The sequence below is a fragment of the Styela clava genome, chromosome 10, assembly GCF_964204865.1.
Source record: "Styela clava chromosome 10, kaStyClav1.hap1.2, whole genome shotgun sequence".
Lineage (NCBI taxonomy): Eukaryota > Metazoa > Chordata > Ascidiacea > Stolidobranchia > Styelidae > Styela > Styela clava.
This window is the reverse complement of record NC_135259.1, coordinates 18,307,965-18,334,403: the sequence shown is the minus strand read 5'-3', so window position 1 is coordinate 18,334,403 and position 26,439 is coordinate 18,307,965. Positions and strand designations below refer to the sequence as shown.

The following is a 26,439-nucleotide window of genomic DNA, read 5'->3' as shown; positions in this document are numbered from 1 at the left end:
TAGAACACTTTATGTATTTCAGCCTTCTGTAAGCAGCTAATTTATTTATTTTGCTACTCATATTCTTATGTCGCTCTATGTATATAGACTGTAGTGTTAAGCTTCCTTCATTCACTTTCTGATGTTTTGGAACGAAAACTGACAGAATTTTGATGAATAAAAAGGTTCCCAGACAGGAAATTGAACACAGGCCGCCTGGGTGAAAGCAAGGAATCCTAACCCCTAAACCATCTGAGATATCAATTCCATAGCATAATAAATAATTTAAAAATTAGTGTTAAACCTATTTCAGCACCACTGCATTAATATCCACGTAGTTTTCATGGTCAGTATTTAAAAAGCTTTACGCATTTCCGTCTTCTGTATGCAGCTGATTTATTACTTATCGATTTTTTAATCGGTAAGTATGTTGATAGGTATTTGTCTGTCTGTCTGTATGTCTGTTTGTCTGTTAGATGCCCGCGATATCTCACGAAAGCAAGATCGAATTTGCACCAGATTTCGCATGTGCATTCATCTTATCTCGGACCAGAAGCCTATTGATTTCGGGCGAATTATGTCGTATGAATAGCGAGTTATTATTTAATTAGTGATGGGACACAAGGTGTCACTATGGAGTAAGAGTGCTGTTTTGGGGATCCCCTGACTTTCGATCGATAAGTCTTCGGTCTCTGACCAATATTCTCGTTTATTTTGTGTTGAAATGAATTATCACTACAAAACAAATTTTTGCATGCAGTAAATACATTCACATGAATTTAGACGATATAAAAAGTGTGAAACAAAAAAGTTGGCGCTCCAGAAGTGTGAGTACCAACATGGAGGTAATTAATTTTGTTCGCCTTCTTTACATCAAGTTGTGTAAAGGAACTGAAACCTATGGACAGAGGGTATATTCACTTGGTTAACACAGACAGTCACCGAACTCGTAATAGAACTAAAATAGGGAAAATAGGAATAAAATTATGGCCTAACCCTAGCCCTGTACACACACTACGAGAGTACCCAATTTTCAACAGTATAGAAGTTATGGCGGAACGGTATTTAAACCTTTTATTGACTGACACTTTACCAGGTATAAAATACTGTTAAAAATTTCAGTCATGTTTAAATGTTCAAATCGATTTTTACCGTCATTTCCATACTATTGAAAAGCATAACACGTTGAACGTTTGAATAGCATTTCACCGTAACTCTAATACTATTAAAAAAAGCGTCAGATGGTGAACGTTTAACCCTCTATTAACCAACGATTTGTGATTCGACATCTCGGACGCCATTTCGACTTTCCACCAAAATTTCCAACGTAAACAATGTGCTATAATAGCCAAGTTCTGCAATACCACCAGATGGCACCAACTCACCGCCTAGTGGTCGGCATTTCAAAATGGCCACTCCGGGATCTGGTGAACCTTCTTCAACTGAAGTAAATTCCGGCTGTAATTTAGGACACAAGACCTACAGACTAGTGAAAATTTTAGGTCTTACGTAAAGTACAGCTTCTATATTATGACTAGGAACAGTTTATTGCAATAAAACAAATTTTGTGGTTGTGCAGTCAAGTGAATAATTTTATGATAGCAGATATGGTACTCTGGTTAATAGTGGTAAAATTTTTGAGTGTATTCAAAAGATATTGTAACCCGTAAATAGATTGTTTTTGGATAGGAAAAGTTGATATAACAGCAGAATCAAGTGTTATTCAGGGTTATTTCATATCTTAGAACATTTATATGGCAGTATAACATTATTTTCATATTTTTTTTTCAGTTGTCAGTTGTGTTTAGTGTTGCTGATGTTTTGTCAGCTGTGGCGGGACTGGAGTTGTACTTTTTTTTATTGTTTATTATTTTATTTATATTTCTTGTCTGGTTATTGCATATGCATTGGTGTGTGGAGTCTGAGCCCTAATTCGCCCAATAGTTGTATTCAGTTACTCGACTCCAACCACCACTGCATATGTGAACTGCTTCGGATTCGCAGTGTCTCTTTTTCTTGCTTTTGCTGTCGCTGAGTAAGGACCGTATTTTGTCGCTCTTATTTTATCTGCTTTAAGCGTGGATTTTACACTATTTTAATAAAGTCTCTTCGTTTGCATCGTGAACTTCGAACCTACTTGTGTGTCTTTGCAGCACATTGGATCTTCTGAACTAATTATTACAGTATTACTAGACTGTATTAGTGGCGAGCACCTACCGGTATTCCGGTTAAGTCGTACCGTTGCAAATTGACGAGCAAGCGCCAGAATTGAAAAGTCAGACGATTTTTTGATTAAAAGTTCATGATGTCACACCGAAGAAAGAATTGCGACCAGGAACGAAATGTAATATGGGATAAAATTGCCCAGATGGAAACCAAAAACAAAGAAATTGAAGAAAAGAATAAATCACTGGAAGCTGAAAATAAAGAACTGGCTAGACAACTGCAAGATGCTTTGTCTCAACTGAAAGTAGTCAAGCCAAGAGTGTTATACAACTTGAAGAAAGAGATTTTGGCATGAAGGAAGTACTCGAACGGGTTGTATGCCGTCTGGAGAGCATTGACGAGGCCATGGCTCAGGGTGAGGTGCCATAATTTATTCCTAAACCTATTCTGAAAACCCCTGAGGTGCCCAAGAGTGTTGATAGGAATGGTGAACCTGACTGATAATGAATGTTTGATAAATGGTACCGGTACTATTAAAAAATTGAATTTTGCTGATGAGTGTGTGGTTGACCAGTCTACATCTATGCATGCAAGTATGAATGGTAATGTTACTGATTACAAGGCAGTTCCTTTTGGTATGAATATTAGTATGAGTATGGACAGCCTGATACTTTTAATGGTGATGGTATGTCTTTGGATGATTATTTGTGTCATTTTTCATCTATTACTCCCTGTAATGGATGGACTGATCAAATTGCTGGTGTACATTTTGCTGCATGTATGCGTGGGAAGACTTTGTCCTTGTTGAATGAATTATCTTTTCCCGATAGACACAGTTTGAGTGTTGCAGTGAGTCACTTGGAAAAGCGTTATTATCCAGAGGGTAAGGAGTCATACTTTGCTACTCTGTTTAATAACAGGAAGAAGTTGGCCACTGAGACACCAACGGAATATGCTACTTTCCCCCGCGCATTGTCAAGGAAGGCTTATCCTTCTTTGTATGTTATTGCTCGTGAAAATCTGATTAAGCAGCGTTTCATTTCAGGTTTCCCTGATTTTGAGATGTGTAAGACTTTGACCATCAGGCAGACTCAGAGTTTGAATGAATTAATTACTGTGGCTGATGTATGTCATTCTATGGTTGCTACGCACAGTGCACCTGGTTTTAATCGTGCTAGTAAGCCCATGGTAGCTGTTGTAAATAATTCTGAGCGTGATGATGGTGTGTGTGAATCTGAATTTATTAAGCTGCCGAATGATATTAAACAGATGCTTGACAGTTTTCGTGCTATGTTTGACAAAGCTCCTCAACCCCGATTTTCCCGTCAGAAGGGTGGGCGTAGGAATGAAGGATTACTTGTTATGGCTGTGGTGCCAAGGGTCACATACGTAGGAATTGCTCTGAGAACCAGTGCCAGAGATGTCATGGCAGAGGTCACACAGCTGGGTGTTCGATATTATGTTCCACAGAATTCGCATCCTTCTGCTTATTCGGCCCAGCAAACGGCCAGTGGCCCTGTAGGAAATTTTTCACCAGGGAATAGCTCCAATTCTGCCTAGGGTGGGAATGGCCAAACTCCTCGTGATGGTGGTAATATTCCCCAGTTTCACCCTGCTCCCAAGAATAATGATATGCCTTTATACATAAATCAGTAGCACGGGGGTCCTCAGTTGCTACTGGAAAGATGACGAATGTATGCATAGACCATGATTTTGATAATTTGATTTGTTCTTTGAGATTATCCACTAGCTGGTATGCTATGGTTGATGTGAATGGCCTTACTGTACGTTTTCTTATTGATTCTGGTAGTGCTGCTACGCTTATAGATTATGCAGTTGTTTGTTCTATTGGTGGGAAGGAGTGTGATTTGTCTCCTTGTGATGTTTGTTTTCAAACTGCTAATGGTACTTATCTGAAAGCTCGTGGTATGGTTGACTTGTGTTGACTTGTATTATATTGATTCTGTTAGTGCTGTTCAGAGAGTGATTATTGCTGATCTTGGTGCCCCCTATGGTTTGCTTGGTATGGATTATTTCCAAGAGCATGACTGTGTTTTGCATATGTCTGTAGGCCAAATGGAGGTTGATGGTAAAACTGTTTCTCTGACTAAGCCTGTTTCGTCTGTTCCTAGTTGTAGAATTGTTGTAGATAAATGTGTGACTGTTGCCAGAGAGAGTGAGATTGTGATTTATGGTCGTTTGAATTGTCCGCGGACACTCAATAGTGACGTCATAGCTGTGGCAGAAGCTGCGTGTGTGTTTGAGAGCGAGTATGGCCATCGTGTTTTTTTTTTCTTTCTCGGAGTGGTGGACGCCTCATGCTCTTTAGTGCCTCTCATGGTGGTCAATGTTAGCAAGGAAGCGGTAGAAATACCTCCGGATTTGCTTATCGGATTACTATGCCCAAGAGAAAACCTGACTGTCTCTTCTCAGGAACAAGTGGTGCCTGGTGATGTCATGGACACCAGGGAACTACCTGAACATTTAAAGAAGCTCGTCGACGATCCAGAAGATTTAACGGTGGAACAACGTCAAAGTGTTCATGATTTACTAGTTGAATTTCAGGATGTTTTTGCTGGTCCTGATGGCAAACTGGGACGAACTTCTGTAGTCAAACATAAGATTAAAACGTCAACATCTGAACCAATCAAAGTTCCACCACGACGTATGGGATGGGCGAAAAGAGAAATCGCAGAGAAACAAGTGCAGAGCATGCTTGATCAAGGTGTAATAGAACCGAGTGAAAGCCCCTATAATTCGCCTATTGTTCTCGTTCCCAAGAAAGACGGAAGTTGTCGTTTTTGTATCGATTTCGGAAAATTAATCTGGTAACCATCAAAGATGCCTACAGTTTGCCAAGATTTGATGATATTTTGGATGCATTGGGTAAAGCAAAGTGGTTTTCATCGTTGGACTTGGCGAGTGGGTACTGGCAAGTAGAACTCGACCCAGAAGATCGGGAAAAAACAGCATTCAGCTTGCCAGGAAATAATCATTTTCAATTTCGTGTTCTTGCCTTCGGTCTGGCCAATGCGCCATCTTGCTTCCAGCGTTTAATAGACAAAGTTTTGACTGGAATTCTATGGAAAATTTGTCTTGCATTCTTGGATGATATTTTGTCCTATGGAGAAAACTTTGATCTGGCCATGAGCAGTTTACGTTACGTTTTATACGAATTCGTGCTGCTGGACTGAAATTCAAGCCAGAGAAGTGTAAACTTTTTCGTCGTAAAGTGAAATATTTGGGACATGTAATATCTGAATATGGTGTAAGCTGTAGCGATGGAAAAATTGCTGCTGTTCATGGTTGGCCCAAGCCTGCTAATGTCAAAAAATTGCAGTCATTTCTTGGATTTTGTAATTATTACAGACAATTTGTTGAAGATTTTTCTACCATTGCACATCCTCTTGTTCATCTGACGAAGAAGAAAGTAGAATTTGCTTGGACAAAGCAGTGTGATATCGCATTTCTTCGCTTGAAAGAACTTTTAGTTCGTGCTCCTGTTTTATCATTTCCACAGGAAGATGGAGACGAATTCATATTAGATACTGATTGTTCTGGTTTTGGAGCTGGCGCAGTTTTAAGTCAAATTCAGAATGGCGAGGAAAAAGTCATTGCATATGCCAGCGTTACCCTTAACAGGGCGCAGAAGAGATATTGTGCAACGTATCGAACTTTTTGCGTTGCAGTGGAGGGTCAAACATTTTTGTCATTTCCTGTGGGGTCGACATTTCAAACTGAGAACTGACCATGCTTCACTACGTTGGCTTCTGAATTTTAAAGATCCGGAAGGTATGGTAGCTCGTTGGATATCAGTTCTGGACACTTACGATTTTACAGTTGAACATCGTGCTGGTTACAAGCATGGCAATGCTGATGGTTTGAGTCGTATTCGTCGCCGATGTGAGCGTGATTCCTGCACTAGTTGTGGGAATGGTGATCAGCCGTGTGAATTGGAAACTGTCAAAGTTGCTGCTTTGCAACCGAGTCATGGTAAATCTATGGAATGACTCGCTTCGTATTCATTGACCGATATGCGTGAGATGCAGATGAAGGACGATAACATCTCTAAAGTACTGACAATGAAGGAAACGTTGGATCAACCACCTCCAGCTGCAGAACTCTTGTTTTTCTCCAGAGAAGTTTGAATCCTGTGCAGCCAGTGGAAATTATTGAGAGTCATCGATGGAGTGCTTCATCGCCAGTTTTTGCCATCCGCGCCTGTAGGGAAATCCATTTTTCAAATTGTGTTGCCTTTAGTTTTGCGTCGCGAAATGTACCGACAACTCCATGAGTTGCGTACTGGTGGACATTTGGGTAAAGAACGAACTTATAAAAAATTGAGGGAACGATTTTATTGGCCTAGAATGCACAGTCAAGTATCTTCTTGGTGTCGTTATTGTAACGCTTGCACTGCTACCAAAAGCCCTCATGGGAAACGACGTGCAGAATTGTGTAAAATGATTTGTACTGAGCTACTTCTCAGAATTAGTTTTGATTTTGTGGGTCCTTTACCTAAAACTGAACGGGGCAATGAACATCTGTTAGTAGTCACAGACTATTTTACTAAATGGGTTTAGGCTTATCCTTTGCCTAATCAAAAAGCCAGTACTACAGCCTATGTACTTGTAACGGAATTTTATAGTAGATTTGGTACTCCACGAATTATTCATTGTGACCAGAGGTTAATTTTGAATCTCATTTGTTTAAGCATATGTGTTCCTTATTCGAAATTGATAAAACCCGTACGACTCCTTATCATCCTAGGTCGGATGGTCTATGTGAAAGAATGAATAAGACCTTGCAGCAAATGCTTAAAGCATTTGTGGATTCTAGTGGCACAGACCAAAAATGGGGTTTTAAGCTATGGGCTAGGTGCTCCTCAAGTGGTTACTTATTTCTTTTCGATATATATCAGGGCAAAGGTTCAGACCCAAATGAAAACAATGGTAATTCTCATTGTGGCATTTGTGGAAATGCTGTGTTCTTCAATGCCGAGTAAACACAACTTCAAAATCTTTGCAGACACTTTTTTTTCAGGTTTTGCTATGGCTCATGAACTTAGACAACGGAACATGTTCTATGTAGGAACAATGCGGACAAATGTTCTTCATGGTGCCCCTCTCAAATCTGAGAAACAACTGAAGACCGAGGGAAGAGGTGCTTTTGTTGTGGAAACTACTCAGAATCTATCACTAGTTAGATGGTATGATAACAAGTGTGTAACAGTGATTTCTTCGTATAATGGTCCTGATGAGCTTGAAGATGTTAGAAGGTACGACCGGTTAAGAAAAGAGCATGTTTTAGTACCAAGACCTTGGGTCATTGGTGAATATAACAAGTCAATGGGCTGTGTTGACCTCATGGACATGATATGCTCTCTGTATAAATACCAGCTGAAAAGCAAGAGATATTACATGTATTTTTTTTTATCACACCCTAACCATAGCTTTGTTCAATATATGATTTTTATACAAGAGGGACTGTATGGCAATGTATTGGAAAAAACAAGTGTATGCATTTAAGACATTTTCAAGCTATGATTGCATCATCCCTTTGTAAGGTTAGAAAGCGTGTGGAAAGACCATCATTGGGCTCTGCAAAAAAGGTACATCAAACAAGTCCCACATCAGTATCAGCCTTCAAGTTTGATGGCTTTTGTCACCTTCCAAACCATGAAATGAACAGACAACGTTGCCGTAAAATCTTGTTTATCCTTCGTAAAATGCTTGAAGGGCAAAGCACATTTGTGTTTGAACAAATCACGCAATTGCTTTGTGGCATTCCATAACAAGCCTCGGCGATTCCATATTTTGTTTTACTTTGACTTCAAGTTTATTGTTTTAAAGTTATTTGAATGATATGTTTCTTTGTTGTTGATATAGTTTATTTTTAGTTTTTCAATTGTGGTCGGTGAACTGCTAGCATTTAAGAACTTGATAATTTGCTACAACAATATAGTGAAAAGTTTGGTTTCAATTTTAAATATACTAAATATACCCCTTATGCCTCAAAATCATGTAATACCCCAAACTTTACTTAATCGCTATTATGATTTCTTTCCCAAAATGTTAAAATTTACCAAAAAAAAACATTTAATTTTTGAATATGACATATTTTTTCAGTCGTTTCTACGAATTTCTATCGATATCATATTTTACCGCCATTAACCAATGTAGCAGATCTGCTGCAATTTGGGGAGGAGGTATAAATTATCGAAAAAAAACATTTTTTAATTTTTTTCATATAGTAGGACAAAATAAATATTTTCACCGAAGAAATAATTTTCCTGTCTCTAGAAAAGGTCTTAGATAACATCATTTCATCGTACCTTCAATACTATTAAAAGGCGTCCGACGTTGACGCTTACATAGTATTTCACCTTAACTTCAATATTGTTGAAAAAGCGTCGGTCATTGGACGTTGAAATGGCATTTTACCGTAACTTCAATGCTGTTAAAAAGCTCACCAGTGAATGAACGCTTAAATAGCATTTCATTGTAACTTCAATGCTGTTAAAAACGTCATTCGTTAAACGTTTGAATACCATTTGTCCGTAACTTCAATATTGTTAAAAGCGTCAGTCGGTAAATGTTTAAACAGCATTTGCTGTAACTCCAATACTATTAATTAACATTCGATTTCACTGAAGGTATTAGACTGGTTTACAACGGCAAGACTACCTCTTTTTAGTCTCGCTCTAATATGCTGACGGATTTATAGGCTTATAATGAAGCAAGGATGTTGTAATTAGGGCTGAATTAACCACTGGACAAAATAAGCACGTGCTTAGGGTAACAACAAAAAGGCGATCTCATGGAAATTTTCATAGTCGAATTTTTAATAATACCTCAGTGTTTAATGCAATACCAAAAAATGGCCTGACGACTCAGGCCTCAATATTGGCCCAGTTGAAACAAATTTTGCTTATTTTTCTTTTCTCAAGTATCATCTTCTTTTTCTACTTATTTTTGTATCTGTGGGAAATATTTCTAAAAACGGAACACTAGTTACATTCCTATTATTATTATTTATATATAGGGCACCAAAGTCTTGAGTGCTTAGCGCCAGTATGGACGTATATTATTGGATTATGCCACAGTCCTTCACTCCGAATACAACACACAAGTTTTTTGATACAAATAATATAAAACGCAAACAACAACAGACTCCAAAGACAACTAAGAATGAAATGAATACAATTAGAACAACGCGCCTGAAGAGCGCGACGCATGAGCGGATTGATTGAAGTGTTTACATGTAATACTATGCAAGGAAGCACTAATAAACTGTCGTTACGACTTTCTCTCTTATCGAGAAACAAATATATGATACAATTTAATATATTATATGACTATGGAAATACACACCAATTCCTAACTACTAGAGTGGGTAGACTGCCCTAGTCTATATGTCTTGGTAGGGCATTATTCTGACCGTTGTGTGAGATATCGCGTACATCTAACAGACAAACAAACAGACAGACAGACAAATACCTACTACAACATACTTATAGATAAAGATCGATAAGTAATAAACTACCCGGAAATTTTACATGGTGTCAGTAGTGACCATTACGACTTTTTCTGTGTTGTCATCACAATACTGGCTACTGTTTATATTCAAAAAGAAGCAACTACAACTTAACCCTAACTTTCGATCAATAAGTCTTCGGTCTCCGACCGATATTCTCGGTGCTGTTTTACTGAATATTTTGGCACACATTACCCTGGAATGACAGTAATACTGAAGCGGGTATATTGTAGTGTTATGTATTGCCAGTGCACATTTTTGTGTTGGCTTAAAGCCATGAATTCCATGCCATGTAAGATAAGATTACAAATTAGCAAGACATAAATATCAAAGTATTTGCTTACCACTGTATAAGTACTCTAGTGAACTGCACTGTGAATTAATAATTACCGCCATTTACACTACTGCAATTAGCATCAAATTTTGATTGTACAACAATACTGATATTTGTGGTAAAGTACATAGAAGGTACGCGTTTTCAAATGGTTTTCATTCATTTCAGTCACGGCCTATGGGACACAAGTATTCATCATTCGGAAATAGAAAAAGTGATAATTGACTAAAACTGACCTAGATACTCAAATAAGGCTTAGATTTTATGAGGCTATACGTATCTGTGTAAGTAGCGAATTGTAGGTAGGGCAAGATGCTAATATTATTAGAAGAAACTAGAACCTTTCCGATTCGGTATTTTCCACCCAATTTTTTATACACCAGGACGACGTGTTGGGCGTGGATATTGAACCCGAGATGTTTACCTAAATAAATATTCATGATACATTACTAGTAGTTTCTCTTTGAAATTCATCTTGAATAAATCTCAAAATAGTAAAATGACAAAAACTATTCCCAGCAAATTACCAGTCACGATGAAAGATTTTCCTACTATCCTTGTTGGTGGGTTCCATTACATTTGAACCCACGACAATTGCACCTGCATACTATGGCACCTATAGAATTTTTTTTTGTTTTGCGGATGTTTGAACCCATACTAACCCTAACCCATGGGTTTTAGCACCCGCATATAGATTGAACTCGCGGATATACACATGGGTTCAAATGTACGATCACCTTGTTGGTGTTTGTTCGCGGGCCGATGAACATTTAATGACACTGGCTGTTTTGTAGGATTACTTTTTTCGGTCACAAACTCTCCACAAAGCTTATGCGTTCAATAAAAAACGTAAACAAAAGTATAAACTACTGTGACTTTGTTGTAACGCAAGATATAATTAGATATATGAAAATTCCAATTTATAATTTTTGGGTGAACCCTTTTAGGTGTTTAATTTTCTTCAATACTTCATTTAATACATATGTGATGGACAAAAAATATATGATATCGATAAATTCCATCTGGAATTAAAAAAAAAATTAACTTCATGGACACCCTGTATATCCAAGCCACCATCAAAAAAAGCATAAAAGAAGGATAAGTTGTTTGTTCAACATCAGTTTTATCGTATATCCCAATATTAAACTCACTCGCTCTTTTAAGAGGCACTCCCATCAAAACGCTCCTTAAAACCAATGAACCGAATCCATTTTTATTCCAAATTTGTAAACAAGCCACAACCGACACGAAATAATTGGCGAGGAAGAGCATTGTTGGCCGGATTAGTGAAACGTACTGAATTGTGTTCGTTTGTGTATGCTTCCACACTTCTAATCAGTTATGTAAATACAGCCATAGTATTTTGTGGAAATATTGAATAAAATTTTTTCAGAGTTAATTTTTAGATTACGGTGACTAGGGATGTGAATTTCGAATATTTTTTTTTCGAATGGAATTTCGAATCCCAGTGTTTCGAATTGGAATATTTCCGAATCTGATTCCAGTTGGTATAACATCACATTACCGTTAACTTTGCGCGTTTTCGCCATGGTTTTGAAAACAGAAATGATAACGAGACAAAAATCGTAGACTTGGTATTAATGGGTTATAAGGCAATGATGTTTTATTATGACAATATTATGTAGATAATTCAAAAAAACGTTTATTCGTAACATTTCGTAGTAGTCGAACAAAATTGAGCAAAATCATTGGTCCCTCTAAAGTTGCTACCAATATGACATAATGCAACTCCGGGAGTGTTACGACTTTGGAAGGCTGTAAATGTGAGGAGAATAAACGATTTTGGTCAGGGCAGAGGCACTGCGACGTGCAATTGTCTCGTGTTATCTATATAATTCTTTTCTAAATAGAATCAAGTCTTTTTTTTTTGAATTGCTGCAAATCGATTCGAATTGATGTTGATTCAAATCGCTTCGTTTCGAAATTCTGAAACTTACAACCCTAACGGTGACATACTTTTGACCTACATTTTGTGACCCTATATCAAGTACTTCATTGGACGTTCGTAGCAATTCTTTGGGTTTCTTTTCCTAAACTGGCGTTTGAACCCCTTTGACGACTCTTCATTCCAAACATATAATTTAAATTTTCTGCTTTTCAAGTCCTATTTTTCGAATACCTCATTTTTGAACTCAAGTACCCATATCACTTTTATCCAAATTTCAGAGCTTGTTCTATAAATATTCTGATAGCAGTTTTTATTTCCGCTCATCCGTACGAACAACACCCCAGGGCATGGCTGATAAAAATATATACATTTTCTGCGTGGAACGAGATCTATCTATTGTGTTGTGAGTCTAGTGTAGCGTGCGTGACATTTTGTTTCAAGCTAATATTCTTTGGAAGCCTTAGTAGTGTTTTGTAAGTGAATAAGTGAGTATTCGCAGTAGGTCAGTTTGATTTTATAAGTATTGGCTTATTTATTGATATACTCATTGATACAAGGCTACATGTATTATTAACTTTAGAGATATTTAATAGCGCAATCACCATCGTTCAATATTACACGTCTATAAGTAGGATAAGATAAGATTTTATAGTATTGGCGGAGCTACAGAAGTATGTGCACCAAGATGGCGCACATATTGAACATAGTATGTGTACCAGGTTAGGGTTCAGGTTGTGCGCCATCTTGGTACATATACTTCCGGAGCGCCGTATTGGCTTATTTTTTGATAGACTCATTGATATAATATTGATATATATATAATATAATCTACTTTAGAGATTTTTATAGCGCATAGCACCATCGTAAACATGACACTTAGACTACGGAGTTACTGTTTTTATAAATTTCACTGTTATACGTTGGAAATCCAAATTTAATTACATCCTGGATATGATAGAAACCGCACCGGTAGGTTGGGCATAGTTACCTACAAACAGAGATGGTATGTAATCACCCACGCATACATGGTTAAGGATGTACACTCGTACTGCCTATATTACATTTCTAGTTGAATTTTCGCATAACTGAAAATGCCGACTTTTTCTGTCTCGGAAGTTTAAATACTTTAAAAGATTTTATCGAGTGTTTCACTATATCACTACGAACAAGATCGTGGGCAAATAGATACTCACACATAAAGAGATGCTACTTTTGCTGCCCCTGAAATTTTTTTGTTTGACATCACGTGCGAAATATATTGCATACAGTATGTCTAACCTCTCTCGCTCGTAGCAGGAGCCAGAATAAGAGAATGTAAATTAAATATGAATACCATGGAACAGGGGTTCCCCAACTTTTTTTACATCCCTCCCTTGGCCTATTTTTGAGCTCCGATTTCCTCCCCTGAGCTTGCATTTGGTATTTAATCGTCAATGTTTGCTTGTGATAAGTGTAGTTTGTACTGTCTTTTGTACATTTGGGATAGTTCATAATGTATGCATGTATATCCATTACAACGATACTAAAGTACAAAATATTAGTAATACCACATGCAAATACAAAGTCAAATTCCCAAACGCACTAAAATTCCTCAACGGCTGAGAAACGTTGCCATAGACAATTTAACGGGGTTAGTGATTTAGGAAAACATACCTCTCATCTATGAGCGCCTTTTTTGTGGAAAAATCTTTTTTATAATTCATTTCTAGGGCTCGTATTGTTTTGTTAATACGTAGTTTGCTGCATACATGTGCTGATACATATGTTTGTTTATAAGAATAGAAAGGAACTCACTCTTTGCGAGAATAAAATGTTAATAAAACTCAATGATATGTTACAGGTTGGAATATATTCAGAAGTCGCGGCAACTAGTTACAGTAATTGAAAAATAAGTAAATTCTTTTTCATATAAAGACACCATATCCAAGAGCGCAAGTAGAAGCTAGCAATCTATGTATTCATATGTATTGATTCACTTTCATTGGTATTTTCTTTACCGGATCCATTTGCTGGATTTCATGCCATTTCTGTATTGTGAAGCCTGTGGCATTCTATTCAAAAACACCCAATTTTTGAACTAATTTTAATTGATATATTCAGAATAGCAAACAATTAAAATTATGCCAACACCTATATTATTCTATTCACTTAAATTTTTTTGCTCAATTTATGCTTCTATTTCGTGACCAAGAAAAATTTATATGCGTGACGTATTTATGACGCCGCGCTGCGCATGATCGATCATAATTACGCCGATATTTGTGATTTTTATGGTATATTTTGCACGTTTTTGAGGTTTTTAATTAGCAACGCTTTTAAAATTTATGAATATAATCTAGTACTGCTTTGGTGCACTTCATAATACAGAAAAACACTATGTGCTCCCAACATATATACATGTTTGATAAGAGATATAATTAAAATCTATAATTTAAAATAATAATGTTAGTACCAACTCGGAATATAAGAGAAAGCCAACCCTTTTGTTAAAGCTTCGAACATATAGCTTTTCATCTAGGGATGTTTGTCAATAATGACAAACTTATGTCATTGCGTGAAGTAATTCTTATAAAAATCAATTTTTTCTATTATTTAAAATCTTAGGCACACAGTTGATTCCTGTTAAAGCTAGGATCTGACATTTACTGACTTGAGGTGATTTTTATCTTGGCTTCCAGTAATTTAACTTTTAGTGTGAATGAGACATCTTCTACAAAATGGAGCAACACAAACCTTGTTCCCTGAATCCCTGAAATATTATATCCTAATTAGGATAGGGTGGATTAGTTGAAGTGGAATGAAAATGTCATGTTTACCAGAAAGTAAGTACTCTGTCGAGCATGCTTCAAAGATAGAATGCCCTCAATGGCAACTTTCATCTAATTTCCATGCGTGATTGCGTGTAATTTCAAACAACAACCTGGCGGGGAGTTCTTTCAACTTCAATGAATTTTCATAATTAGTAGATTTATTTATAGAACAAACAATGCGGCAGTACACAATATTCTATCTAACATGTACATACTCACGTAGCAATTCGATGAGTGAGGAGACAGTAAAACGCGGAAACTGGGGTTTTGCACTTTTCTTATCGATTTTATTCGGTAAGTATGTTGATAGGTATTTGTCTGTCTGTATGTCTGTCTGTTAGATACACGCGATATCTCACGAAGGCGAGATTGAATATGCTCCATATTTTGCTTGTGCATTCATCAAATGTCGGACCAGAAGCCTATTGATTTTGGATGAATTATGTCATATAATTAGCGAGTTATTGAGTGATGGGACACAAGGTGTCACTATGTAGTAAGAGCGCTGTTTTGGGGAATCCCCCAATTTCCGATCGGTAAGTCTTCGGTCTCTGACCGATATTCTCGTTGTATATTTAATGATAATGGACGCGAATGTTCAGTGATCAGCAATATGTCCATGTTATGTGCGTATGGAAGGTTAGAAATCATTATATGTGCCATCCACAATCGATGTTCAAGTAAGATCATCGATCCGACCTACGATTGACGAATTAAGTAGAATAACCCGAGTGCAGAAGCCGCAGCTGAGTTCAAGTCCTAATAATTTTTGCTGCTTGCGAAAAGCCCTGCTCGGAGAGTATACCCTTTTTCGGACGAATATGTTGAATCAAATATAATCTTATTTCATGTTAAACAATTGCCAACTCGAGAGACGGGCATAGGACAACGGATTATTAGTACATTGAAAACAATTCAACCGTATCTGCTGAAAATACATAAAAGTCGCATCGCATCTTATAACTTTTGAATGAATAAATAGGCCAATAAATATAGGCCAGACATGGGCTATTCAATACAGCTCTAAAGCAGTTGGCGAAAACCTTTTTAAACCATTGTATTGGATGATTATAATACAATATTGAACAAGTCAAGATAGGATTCATAAAAAAATTTCGTCTTCGCCGATTCAATGTAGAGTTATCGCGGTTTTGTTGTGCTATGTATGCTGGTCAATTGAATTCCCGCAAGCTATCTGTACCGCCTACAGACTATTGACAGATTTAAACGAAAATAATGTTTAGAAAATAATAGAAGTCAATAATAAACAGACAGTTATGCGGGGAATTTGGTTGTTCTAATACTGGAATTTATTGCGATTTCATCGTGATGTCAGCTGTTCGTGACGGGCCTTGCTGATGTATGTAACAAGCGCGCGTGGTGTTTTTGAGGTAATCAAACACAGATATCCCTTATCGATTATAATAACAACGGTTGAATCAGTTGCAATTATTATCAGGCGAGTGTAAGGCCACGAAGTAGCTTTCCACCCGCGAATACGGATTTGTAAACAAAATTTTATTCTAAAGTCGACACAAGCGGATTAGCCTGCTGAGTTTCGTCAGATTGTTGTCATTTTCAGGTTGCCCGACTCTGTATATATTTGTCGCATGCGATTTTAAAAATTATATTCAGTTTTGATAGGAGATACTGAGATAGTCATACATGGGTATAGCAAAGTATTTATTTTATACTGTATTTGTATAAAGAGTAACAAGAGTTTTACGGAGAATATGCAAATGTTGATAAAGACTTATATTTATACATGTTCAGATAGATTTTTAATTTGTAATTTAACAGCCTATTAACTAACACGTTCCGCAAATTTGTCTTGTAGTGAATGTGTAAACTATGAGTACCAAACGCATTTAGTAAGAATATGGCAAAACAAATGGGGTTTTCGAGTAAGCGCTGAAAAAGTTTTCTCTCGGATTTTAGTACTCAAATGTGAAATTTAATACAATTGAAGTTACTCCCAATTTCTATCAAACCAGATTTCATACGTAATACCCGGTTTAGCCAATCGTTCGTGTGGCTATCCGTGTGCCGACGCATAGTTGTGGTACGGATACGTCTGATCTGACCTTAGTGTTGGGATGAAAAGCTCGAATCCATTGGAATGTGTCGACCTTGACGTAAAATAAAAGAATCTTTGATTGCGCAAACATCGTTGTTTTTCTATCCAACCGCAGCGACTCGAAATCGCAGAAACTGGTACGATGAAATTAAGCCGAAATGACCTTTAATGCATTAAATCTTTTCTGCTTGCTATCAATGGTTGTTTTGCATTTGAGTTCTTCTATATGTAGAAAATCTGAAGCATGTATTGTACGATTAGCAGAGTGTTTATATGTGGCATGGATCAATAAGTGTACAAGCCATCGTGGAATGACTGATAGACGATTTGCAAGCGCCAAATGGTGACCTAACGCGCATAAATAATCTAAATTATACTGTATTTCGTCCTCATTCCATTTACGAATGCAGCTAACAAAATATTTGAATTTTTTGAACATTTTTACCGACATGTATTTGTGTTAGGGTGCGGCAGGGCTTTTGAATCACTTAAAATAGTCATCTACACTCTTGTTATAGCATCCTCGCATCATATCTATTCATCAACAAAAAAGCATTGAAGGAAGGCAAGTAATTAGTCGCGCAGAAACCAGATCAATAGCACAGTTTCTAAGTATGTAATCTTTAATGTCAAGTTTATTTAGAAAACAGCGGGTACTCTTTCTACACGTCAAAAGCAGACACGCGCGTGTTATTAAGCATTTGCACTCGAATCAGTAGCCAAATACCTAGTTTGTAATTCTGCCGTAATTTTGTTCAAAATGTTATGAGCCATGCCATAATAGTTGGAGCATAAGCAATGAATATTGATCTTTAGTTGTGTTCATATTCAATTTCCTGCACCTGAGCCACAGCGGGATATAATCAGAAATTTGGTATCCTCTTTCGGGTATCATTGTACGTACCTTATCGAGCCTTGCTGTTTCATAGACATTTTCTTCCAAGTACTTTGTGATCAAAGTACGCGTAATAAATAAAAACGAGATTGGTTAATCAATAACTGCCGATGCATGATCAACACGTGTTTTGGAATATTAGAAAAATCATCAAATTTATAACTATTTCACAGTAGAGGATTTTATTATACACGCGATTTCCGAGTACTTACAATTGTTGAAACACTATCACGGACCGATGTTTCGTCGCATGTAGAGGACAATGTGGGTACTAATACCGTACAATAACAGTAATACAACCGCTTTTGTTTAGTAGTGAGGCGATGGGTAGCATCTCATAATATTACGTAATTGACAGCTCATTTGCAACGATTTCATTCTATGGCGTAATTAAAACTTCAAATATTCGGCGACATTGGGTACGTGACAACGAGAGGCACTCACGTGGCGTCTAGATAAGATTATTGTAGGCTTGGTGTAGTCTCGTGGTTAGACGTCGCTTTCGGGGTGCTTGATGTACGCTGTTTTTTTTATACTCTCGTAGTGTGTGTACCAGGTTAAGGTTATGTCATAATTTTATTCCGATTTTTTCATATTTTAGTTCTATTACGAATTCGGGGCCTGTCTGTGTTAGCCAAGTGAATATACCCCCTGCCCATAGGTTTCAGTCCCTTTACACAACTTGATGTAAAGTAGGCAAACAAGATTAGTTACCTCCATATTGGTACACGCACTTCTTACTGCGTAAATGCATGTGCTTTATATAAGTATACAGCGGTTGAGGAGGATTGTTTTGTTCTCTTGCTTTCCATATCCGAATACATGCATTTCTGTAAATATATTGGCTATTCCATTTGAATTATTGAATTATCGTTTATAGTGTTGTAATGCACAGCAAGATTATGCAATTCAGTAGACGTTTAAATGTTAAATGGTGCAATTAGGAAATTTTGGCTTAAAATTGTATTTCATAATTTGACATGAGGGGAATTTGAGAATTTATTGATTATAGAAAAAATTTGAACATCCAAGGTAACAACTCTGCTGCATCGTAATTGATTTTCTTCAACAATGCATAGCTCAGCATTCGTACATTTGAAGCCAAATTTATGCTTTCAATTAATGATTTATGATCCGGGACATAGCTGAAGTTTTTACCATAAGTATAACTTTGCTGACTGTCGCACCTAATGCAACCCAAAATCTGACTGGCTTGCAGCACTTCAGCCCGTAAAGAGACCCAGATCATCTGATATTTTTCTTCTATTATCAGAATCGGTAGCTAATACGTAATAATAGCGACATAATAAACAAAATGCCTGGAAACTCGTACGAAAGTTGGGAGAATGGTGACGCAACATCAACAAGAAGCACGAGTGTAAGTTTATTTGTTTTTGTAAGTCAAAATATCTCAGCTGCCATCATCTAAAACAGTTTCTCAACGCAAGGTTCCAATAAGACTGGTGGAAAGCAAGCCCAACTTTCTCATTAGTGAAATTTTAAGTAATTTCTGGCAAAACCGAATTCTATGTAAATATGATTGGTTTTTATTAGTGATCTTTTTTTGGCCATAAAATCCTTTAGTATTTGAGCATATTTGTTGGTCGCAAGATTCAGCAAAATTTATTTTTTGAAAGAATTAGGCGCCTAAAAATAAGGTCGGGAACCACTGGTCCGCGGACCCCTGTTTGTGAATCTTATTTTGACGGCCCCCCATTCTATGCCGTATTAATATCTGTGCCTTACCAACGGTGAAGGTCCGCGGAGCCCAGTTTGGGAACCCTTTCCTAGACTACGCGGCTACTTGTAAAAAATATGAAATCTTGTTTATTTAAAACGTACAAAACATCGCACCAGATTTGTTTGGCTGACACAAATATTATTCTTATTTTAGGCATTGGACACAGTCACCTCAAGTGGAATGAAGCGATGGACAACAGGGACACGTGGCATCATATTAGCGGTCGTCGTTGCTCTGGTTATATTCTGGGTTGCTTTCATCATCGGTTACGCAGTTGGATACAGCATTCACAAGTGTGCAGTTCAGTGCGATTGTGTCAACGCCACCACGCCTCCAACGCTTTTTTAGTGACGTCATTTTTGATGACGTCAATTTTAATGACGACTAATTTTTGATTTGAAAGAATAATTTTTATGCAATGTAAAGAGAAATTAGTTTCCCGCCCGTGTTGCCAATTTAAAGACGTCAGCGTGACGTAAAACTGTTTAACAGATATCAAATTATCATAATTAGATTCTGAAACCTAGTTATCATTTTAAACGAAATTCATCTTTCATATGTGACAGTTACTGTATTTATTGAATACCGTTTTTCTAATAACATAGGATTATGGTCTAATCATACTTCAAACTTGGGCTTTATATCTTTCCTGATCAAATATTTGCCTCACCAGATTCGCATATTATGCTGTTGAAAACCAGCAAATATTTTAGCAATATTTTTCTATCATACGAAAATCAACACCGCTGGAATACCATACTCAAAGAGAGCAAATCGTACGCGGATTATACTTCGCAAAGCATCGTTTTGTGTCAATTCTAACAAAAAATTTTACTCATCTAATTCAGGAACTAATGAATTTAAATTTTCATTTTTACAAGTTGACATTTTGTACAGAGAATATATATTTTTGTATCAGTTGCAGAGACAACTATACTTTTACCTATAACTTTTCAGTCATAATCAGCGTCATTGTGACGTTGCAAATAATCGTGCGCATTAATTTTTATGTTATTTGTACATATTTGAAAATAAATTGAGCAAACACACTTGTTTATTTTTTGTGACCTTCGTACCTCGTCTGGTAATAGTGTTATTTTGCAATGATATTCTGTGGGAACGTTTGGCAGTAATGTAAGTAATATATGAGACTAAAAGTAATCTTGGTCGGTCGACACTATAACGCCAAACGGAAGTGAAGTATTTTACATTTAAGCCGTGGACTATATCAAGGGTTGCCAATGGTTGCCATCTACCCAGAGCCAAAAATAATCACGGGCGTCAAGAAGGAGATCATTCACGAGTCTTCCGATTTTTATCATTAGAAGTCGCTACGGACATGGTTGTACGCAGCCCTGAAATCGCAAAAAGCTATGGAGTTACTGCCACACGCAATCTCTAAAGCAGGGGCCACTTTTTGTCACTCGCGGGCCAAAATCAAGTGTTACAAATCTTGGCGGGCCGCACATATTTCTTTGAGAAAGTTAAAAACTGAACGGGTGGCTGATGAACCACAATATTTATACAGATTAGAAATTGAAGTTCTTGACTTTAATTAGCGAGCAACTCGTGGACTCATGTCGTCTTACTACGCAAAATATTTACAAATAACATTTAGTGTAACACTATGTGTTGCATTACGCTTGATACCTTTTCGACATCAGGTGAAACACTAAATAAAACCAAAATTAAAACATTTTCTAAATGGGTAGCCTTTCACTAATCCTAGTTCCCCGCACAGAAAATTTCATTTTGGTTCAGTAATTGGAAACAAAAGCGATTATTTGATAACGATGGGGAAAAGAATTATTAATGAAGAACAAGAACAGCATAATAACGATCCGTAGGTTCCAGTTTCAGTGAAGTATTGCAGGCCGGATTATTTTTGTCCGCGGGCCGGATATGGCCCACAGGTGGCCGATCCCTGATCTAAAATCTTCTTATTTTGGTGCCCCGCAATGCCTATTATGTGGGCACTGATTACTGATTTCCCCATTTCTCGATGTCGCAATAGTAATAGTTATCAGCAAATTCTTTTTCATATTCGAAACAGAACTCGTGCTTTGTACGCAAAACAAGAACGAGTCATTTCTAAGACAAAATAAGCACGCAACTCAAAAATAAGCAATTTTCTTAAAAATAAGCACAAATCTTAGAAATAAGCACGATATGGCAACCCTGCCTATACCCCATGGCTTCGATCATTGATGCCGTCTGTTTCCGTCGCATTTAGGACTATTGCAAACCATGTTTGAGCCAAACGATTAACAATAACAACTGAATACGCAGTCTATTATATCGTACACGAAATTCTGGCGTTTTGCAAACCATGTTTGAGCCAAACGATTAACAATAACAACTGAATACTCAGTCTATTTTATCGTATACTTAATATCTGGCGTTAAGATTTCTCATTGCATTGATCAGCTTTTTGACTTGCTCATTGGTTCCGGTCACTAAATTATTTCCTATACTAATGAGATATTTCAATTGTTTTATTATGCTAATTGTACTGAAATTATGTCAACAGTACATAGAGATTCTATAAATTGAATTAATTTATATTGTCCTTCCGAAAGATTTCCTATTTTCATTCTCACCGTGTTCTAAACCAGGGTGGGCAAATTATGTTTGTTTTTTTAATCATCTTTTCTTTAATGATTTTTTTCAGTTGTTTTATTATGTTAATTGCACTGAAATCATATCAACAGTGCATTGAGCTTCCATCAAATCGAATCAATTCGTATAGTTTCTCCGAGAGATTCCTCAATAAGCATTTTCATTCTCACATTTTCCTAAAACAGAGTTAGGCCAAGTTTTTTGTTTTGTTTGCAAGGGCCACGCCCAGGAAATTCTTTTTGCAAAGAGCGCATTGAGTACTAAATTTTCCCGAAATACAATATCATATAGTTACCTTTAATTAAAATTATTATGTGTAATATCCCATATTAAAGATTAATAAAAGAAATAAAGTACAAAGTCAAAATATCAACAGACTGAAATTTATTTGACATAGAAAAATAACCGGATGTTGAACGCAAAATGCGAATTAACCTTACTTTCATTAAACCTTTTATATATAGAGATATTTTAAATATACCTTAAAAATGAAATTTTGTACGTAGTGGTAAGGGCGCTCCAGAAGTATGTGCACCAAGATAGCGGACACCGGAAGGTAGTATGCGCACCAGGTTAGGGATAGGCCATAATTTTATTTCAATTTTCCTTATTTTAATTCTATTACGATTTCGGTGACTAGTCAAGTGACTGCCGTAGTATTTGTACCTGAAATTATGGCCTAACCCTAACCTGGTACACATACGACGTTTCGGTGTCCGCCATCTTGGTGCACATACTTCTGGAGTACCGTTGTTTGATATTTTTACAACTTTCTCCTAGATCGCTCGTTGAAGTGTTTTGATCTTCCTCGAGGTGGCGCTCATGAAACGTGAACAATTGAGTTGTTTTTTCCTAGTTTAGCATTGATTCAAGAAGCTGCCTGTCTATAGCCTTCGTATTTTATGGTCTGTTTTATGCACTCCAAATTACTTTTGATTCTTTATTATTATTTCTTGTTCTCAATCATGCTTACATTCCTTTGATAACAGAACCTGATAATATCGACATGTCGTTTATTTCTCTTGCTACCCAGTATGTAAATATTTATATAGGAAAAGCCATTCCATTTTCGATAAAGATGAATATCAAAGATTCTTGATATTCATTTACTTTTTGTGAAAGTATTTCAAGCCACATAAATCTTTGAAATATGAGACAAAAATAGAAAACCGTTAAAAACCTTCCATCTGCAAGTCGGTGGATGCCTCTCATTATTCGGTTCATTTCGGTGTTATTTGAGAGGTCGTTTTGTTTCACTGGGGCGCTTCTGTAAACGCTCCTCAGTTACGTTTGCCTCAGCCATTGGGGGAGCGTCCATCAGTGAGTGCATAGTTAACCATTCCCAAGAAATCGACTGGTGGTCATACAATTAGGCATTTTCTGGTTTTGGTTTATCCTGCCATAATAAATATGATAATCCTATTCTTATAATAGAAGAAGTTTATGGAAAAAACGGATAATTGCGATACCGGGCTAAAATACCATTCTTGAGTGGATTGCCATGATTATCAAACATTAATTTACCATCTATTTTCGCGCTTCAATTCAGTAATCTATTTTAGTATTTTATGCTAGATATATATCGTCTATCAGGAAAATTCAAAGAATCTGACCAGAAATTCCGTTAACCGATCTGTATCCGACAGTTATTTTGTATAACGACAATGTTGTCTGATGTTGACAAATTTTAACGGAACAGTCTCGCACATGAAACACGAACTAATCAAACACATTCTAAAATCCTAAATAATTGGATTTCATTTTAATTTAAATCAACCGTCGTATCTGCTGAATCAATGAATCTAACAATAAGAAGCTGATTTTAAAACTGTGTTTTGTTTATAGTTGAAGTTGACAGTAGAGCCTGGAAATGACGCGTTTCAGATTTTTATCACTATGTCCTGCCTATAGATTCCGGGCTAATAAGAAGACGTGACATCATATCCATATTTTATCAAACATTAATTAAAATCTATTTCACTCTTTGAATAAAGAAAAGACAGTAATATGTTTTATCTAAATCACCACCCACCAAGAATTTTTCAAGAATCAAATCAAAATTTCCATCTTACCTACCATGATTTTGTATGACGAACAATGTTATCTGATATTGAGAAATGTTAACAGAGCAGTCTTGCTTAAAGCGGCGTTGGAAAATCTTTTCTTAAATTATTCATTGGCAATTAGTTTATACATCAATATAATAAAATGTTATGACTACTTTGATTTACGCATAGAATATTGCTAAAGTGAAATTAAGTATGTATTTAAAATCTTGGTTGTCAAAATATAGTTATTGTAAATCTTAACTGAAGATGATTTATATTCCTGCATTAAGAGTCTGTTTTGAAGATCAGGAAAGAAATCAGAACGTGATGTAGTAATTGATTGAGTTTGCTGTTTTTAAAAATTAGCGAAGTGCACTTTTATGGCTTTCGAGATGCGCCCTTTTTGAAAATGCCCCTAAATGAATTTGCCCTTTCCTGGCTATTCCCAATAATATGGTCAAAAAACTCTAACAAATATCAACTAACGTGAGTTTGAATTGAAAAAAAAGTAATATCACAACGTTGTTTGAAGGTGAATCTGCTAAATTCATATTGTGAAGTCAAAATAGAAATTTTGGACGTAAAAAAACCGGAGTCAAATTTTGCAACCGACATAGCAGGAAGCTTTTGTAATCAACGTTTGGTCAAGTCGGGAACTGGTGTTGTAAAAAAATTTGGTGCTCCCGAAGTATGCGAACCAAGATGGCGGACATCGGAACGTAACATGGGTAACAGGTTAGGGTTAGGAGATAATTTTTTCCAATTTTTCTTATTTTAGTCTTATTATCAGTTCGAAGACTAGCCAAGAGCCTCCCGTAGTATTTATACCTAAAATTATGGCCTAACCCTAACCTAGTACACATATTACATTCCGATGTCCGCCATCTTGGTTCGCATACTTCGGGAGCCACAAAAATTTGTAGTTGAAGTATTTCAGATTTACACACCACCGGTCACAAACAGAGGTACCAAAGGCACTACCAATGCTATTTAGAACTGTAGTGAGACAAGCGAATGCAGTGAAACTGTTCGACCGTCTATAATTAAAAATTAGAATATGGATAGAATATGATGTTTAGGGTAGGTTTGCAGGTTTGAATCTCTCGCGGGGATAATTATGTGTGAGAGGATTGCAGGACTCAAATTCTGAGCTGGTTCTAACCTAGTCCAAAAAGTCCGGGCAACCCGTTGGACCTCATTCGTGATTGGGATAAGGTCATGCAATTGTTTCAATTAAACGATGAATTCCCAGTGGACGCAAATTATATGGTAAACCATTGCTTTTTGCTGTTTAGTCTGGTATGGGATGAATCATAACAAGGTAATCGCCCCATCTGTCTGAGATTTAATGTATTGTAATGAATATCAACTTTTGTCACGGTAAATTCATATTTTATCAAAACTATCAAGTAGTATTTGCGCACGTATGAAAAAAAAAAGATTGTTATCACTCCCGGTATTCGGCGTATTGCAGTTCCTGCTTACATATTAATCGATATTTCGGAATCCTGGTTTTGATATATAAGTTTTTGTTTATAGTAAATATGAATCAATTCCCTTGAAAGAGAGATTTCAAGACGTAGTAAATTTTTATCATAATAAAAATCATTTAATGATGCAACTCATTTGACTTTGCAAACGGCGAGAGAAAGTCGGACAAATATTTTTTCAAGCACAATATTATATATTGGCATCTTCCGGTTATCCGGAAACAAACATCCGGATTTGGCAAATAATTGTTTTTTACTGTTCATATGTTCATATGGTAAGATTATTTACTAAGACGCTGGTCCGTCAAGGCTTCCTCCTAGTTAATTATTCCCACACTCGAAATGAACGGGCATCTTACAAGAAGCAAATGAATCACCAAAATATTATGATTGAGACTCGCTTGAGTAGGGCTGTTCAACTTCAGAATCAAGCACGATAAAGGGAGATACGTTTCCAAGAAGTATTTAATTTATCGCCCTTTGCTCGGAACAAGGTTCTACATCAGGGGTGGGCAACATACGGCCCGCGGGCCGGTTTCGGCCCGCGACGAGATTTTCACCGGCCCGCTGACTGTACATCAGTACATTGTGATATTACAATATTACACTTTTAGTACATTATGATGAATTCATTATGTATATTTTGGTCTCTATTTTTTTGTAGTTTAAATTTCACTTTAAATGCGATTTAAAAATTTTCTTTCTTGCATTAGCGAATAAATATGTGATTAAGATATTGAATACTATTCATGTTATAATCCGGCCCGCCGAGAACTCCGTTTTCCCACATCTGGCCCGCCGACTAGAGAAGTTGCCCACCCCTGTTCTACATAGTGCA

The 26,439-nt window shown here is 36.7% G+C and overlaps 1 protein-coding gene across 1 annotated transcript; it reads left to right on the top strand.

Moving 5' to 3' along the window:
- Positions 1-18,834: 18,834 nt before the first annotated feature.
- Positions 18,835-20,493, top strand: LOC120337494 (uncharacterized). The gene is made up of 2 exons (XM_039405288.2): positions 18,835-19,081; positions 19,598-20,493. The coding sequence occupies exons 1-2, from the start codon at positions 19,019-19,021 to the stop codon at positions 19,790-19,792; spliced, it is 258 nt and encodes an 85-aa protein (XP_039261222.1). The 5' UTR covers positions 18,835-19,018; the 3' UTR covers positions 19,793-20,493.
- Positions 20,494-26,439: the final 5,946 nt, after the last annotated feature.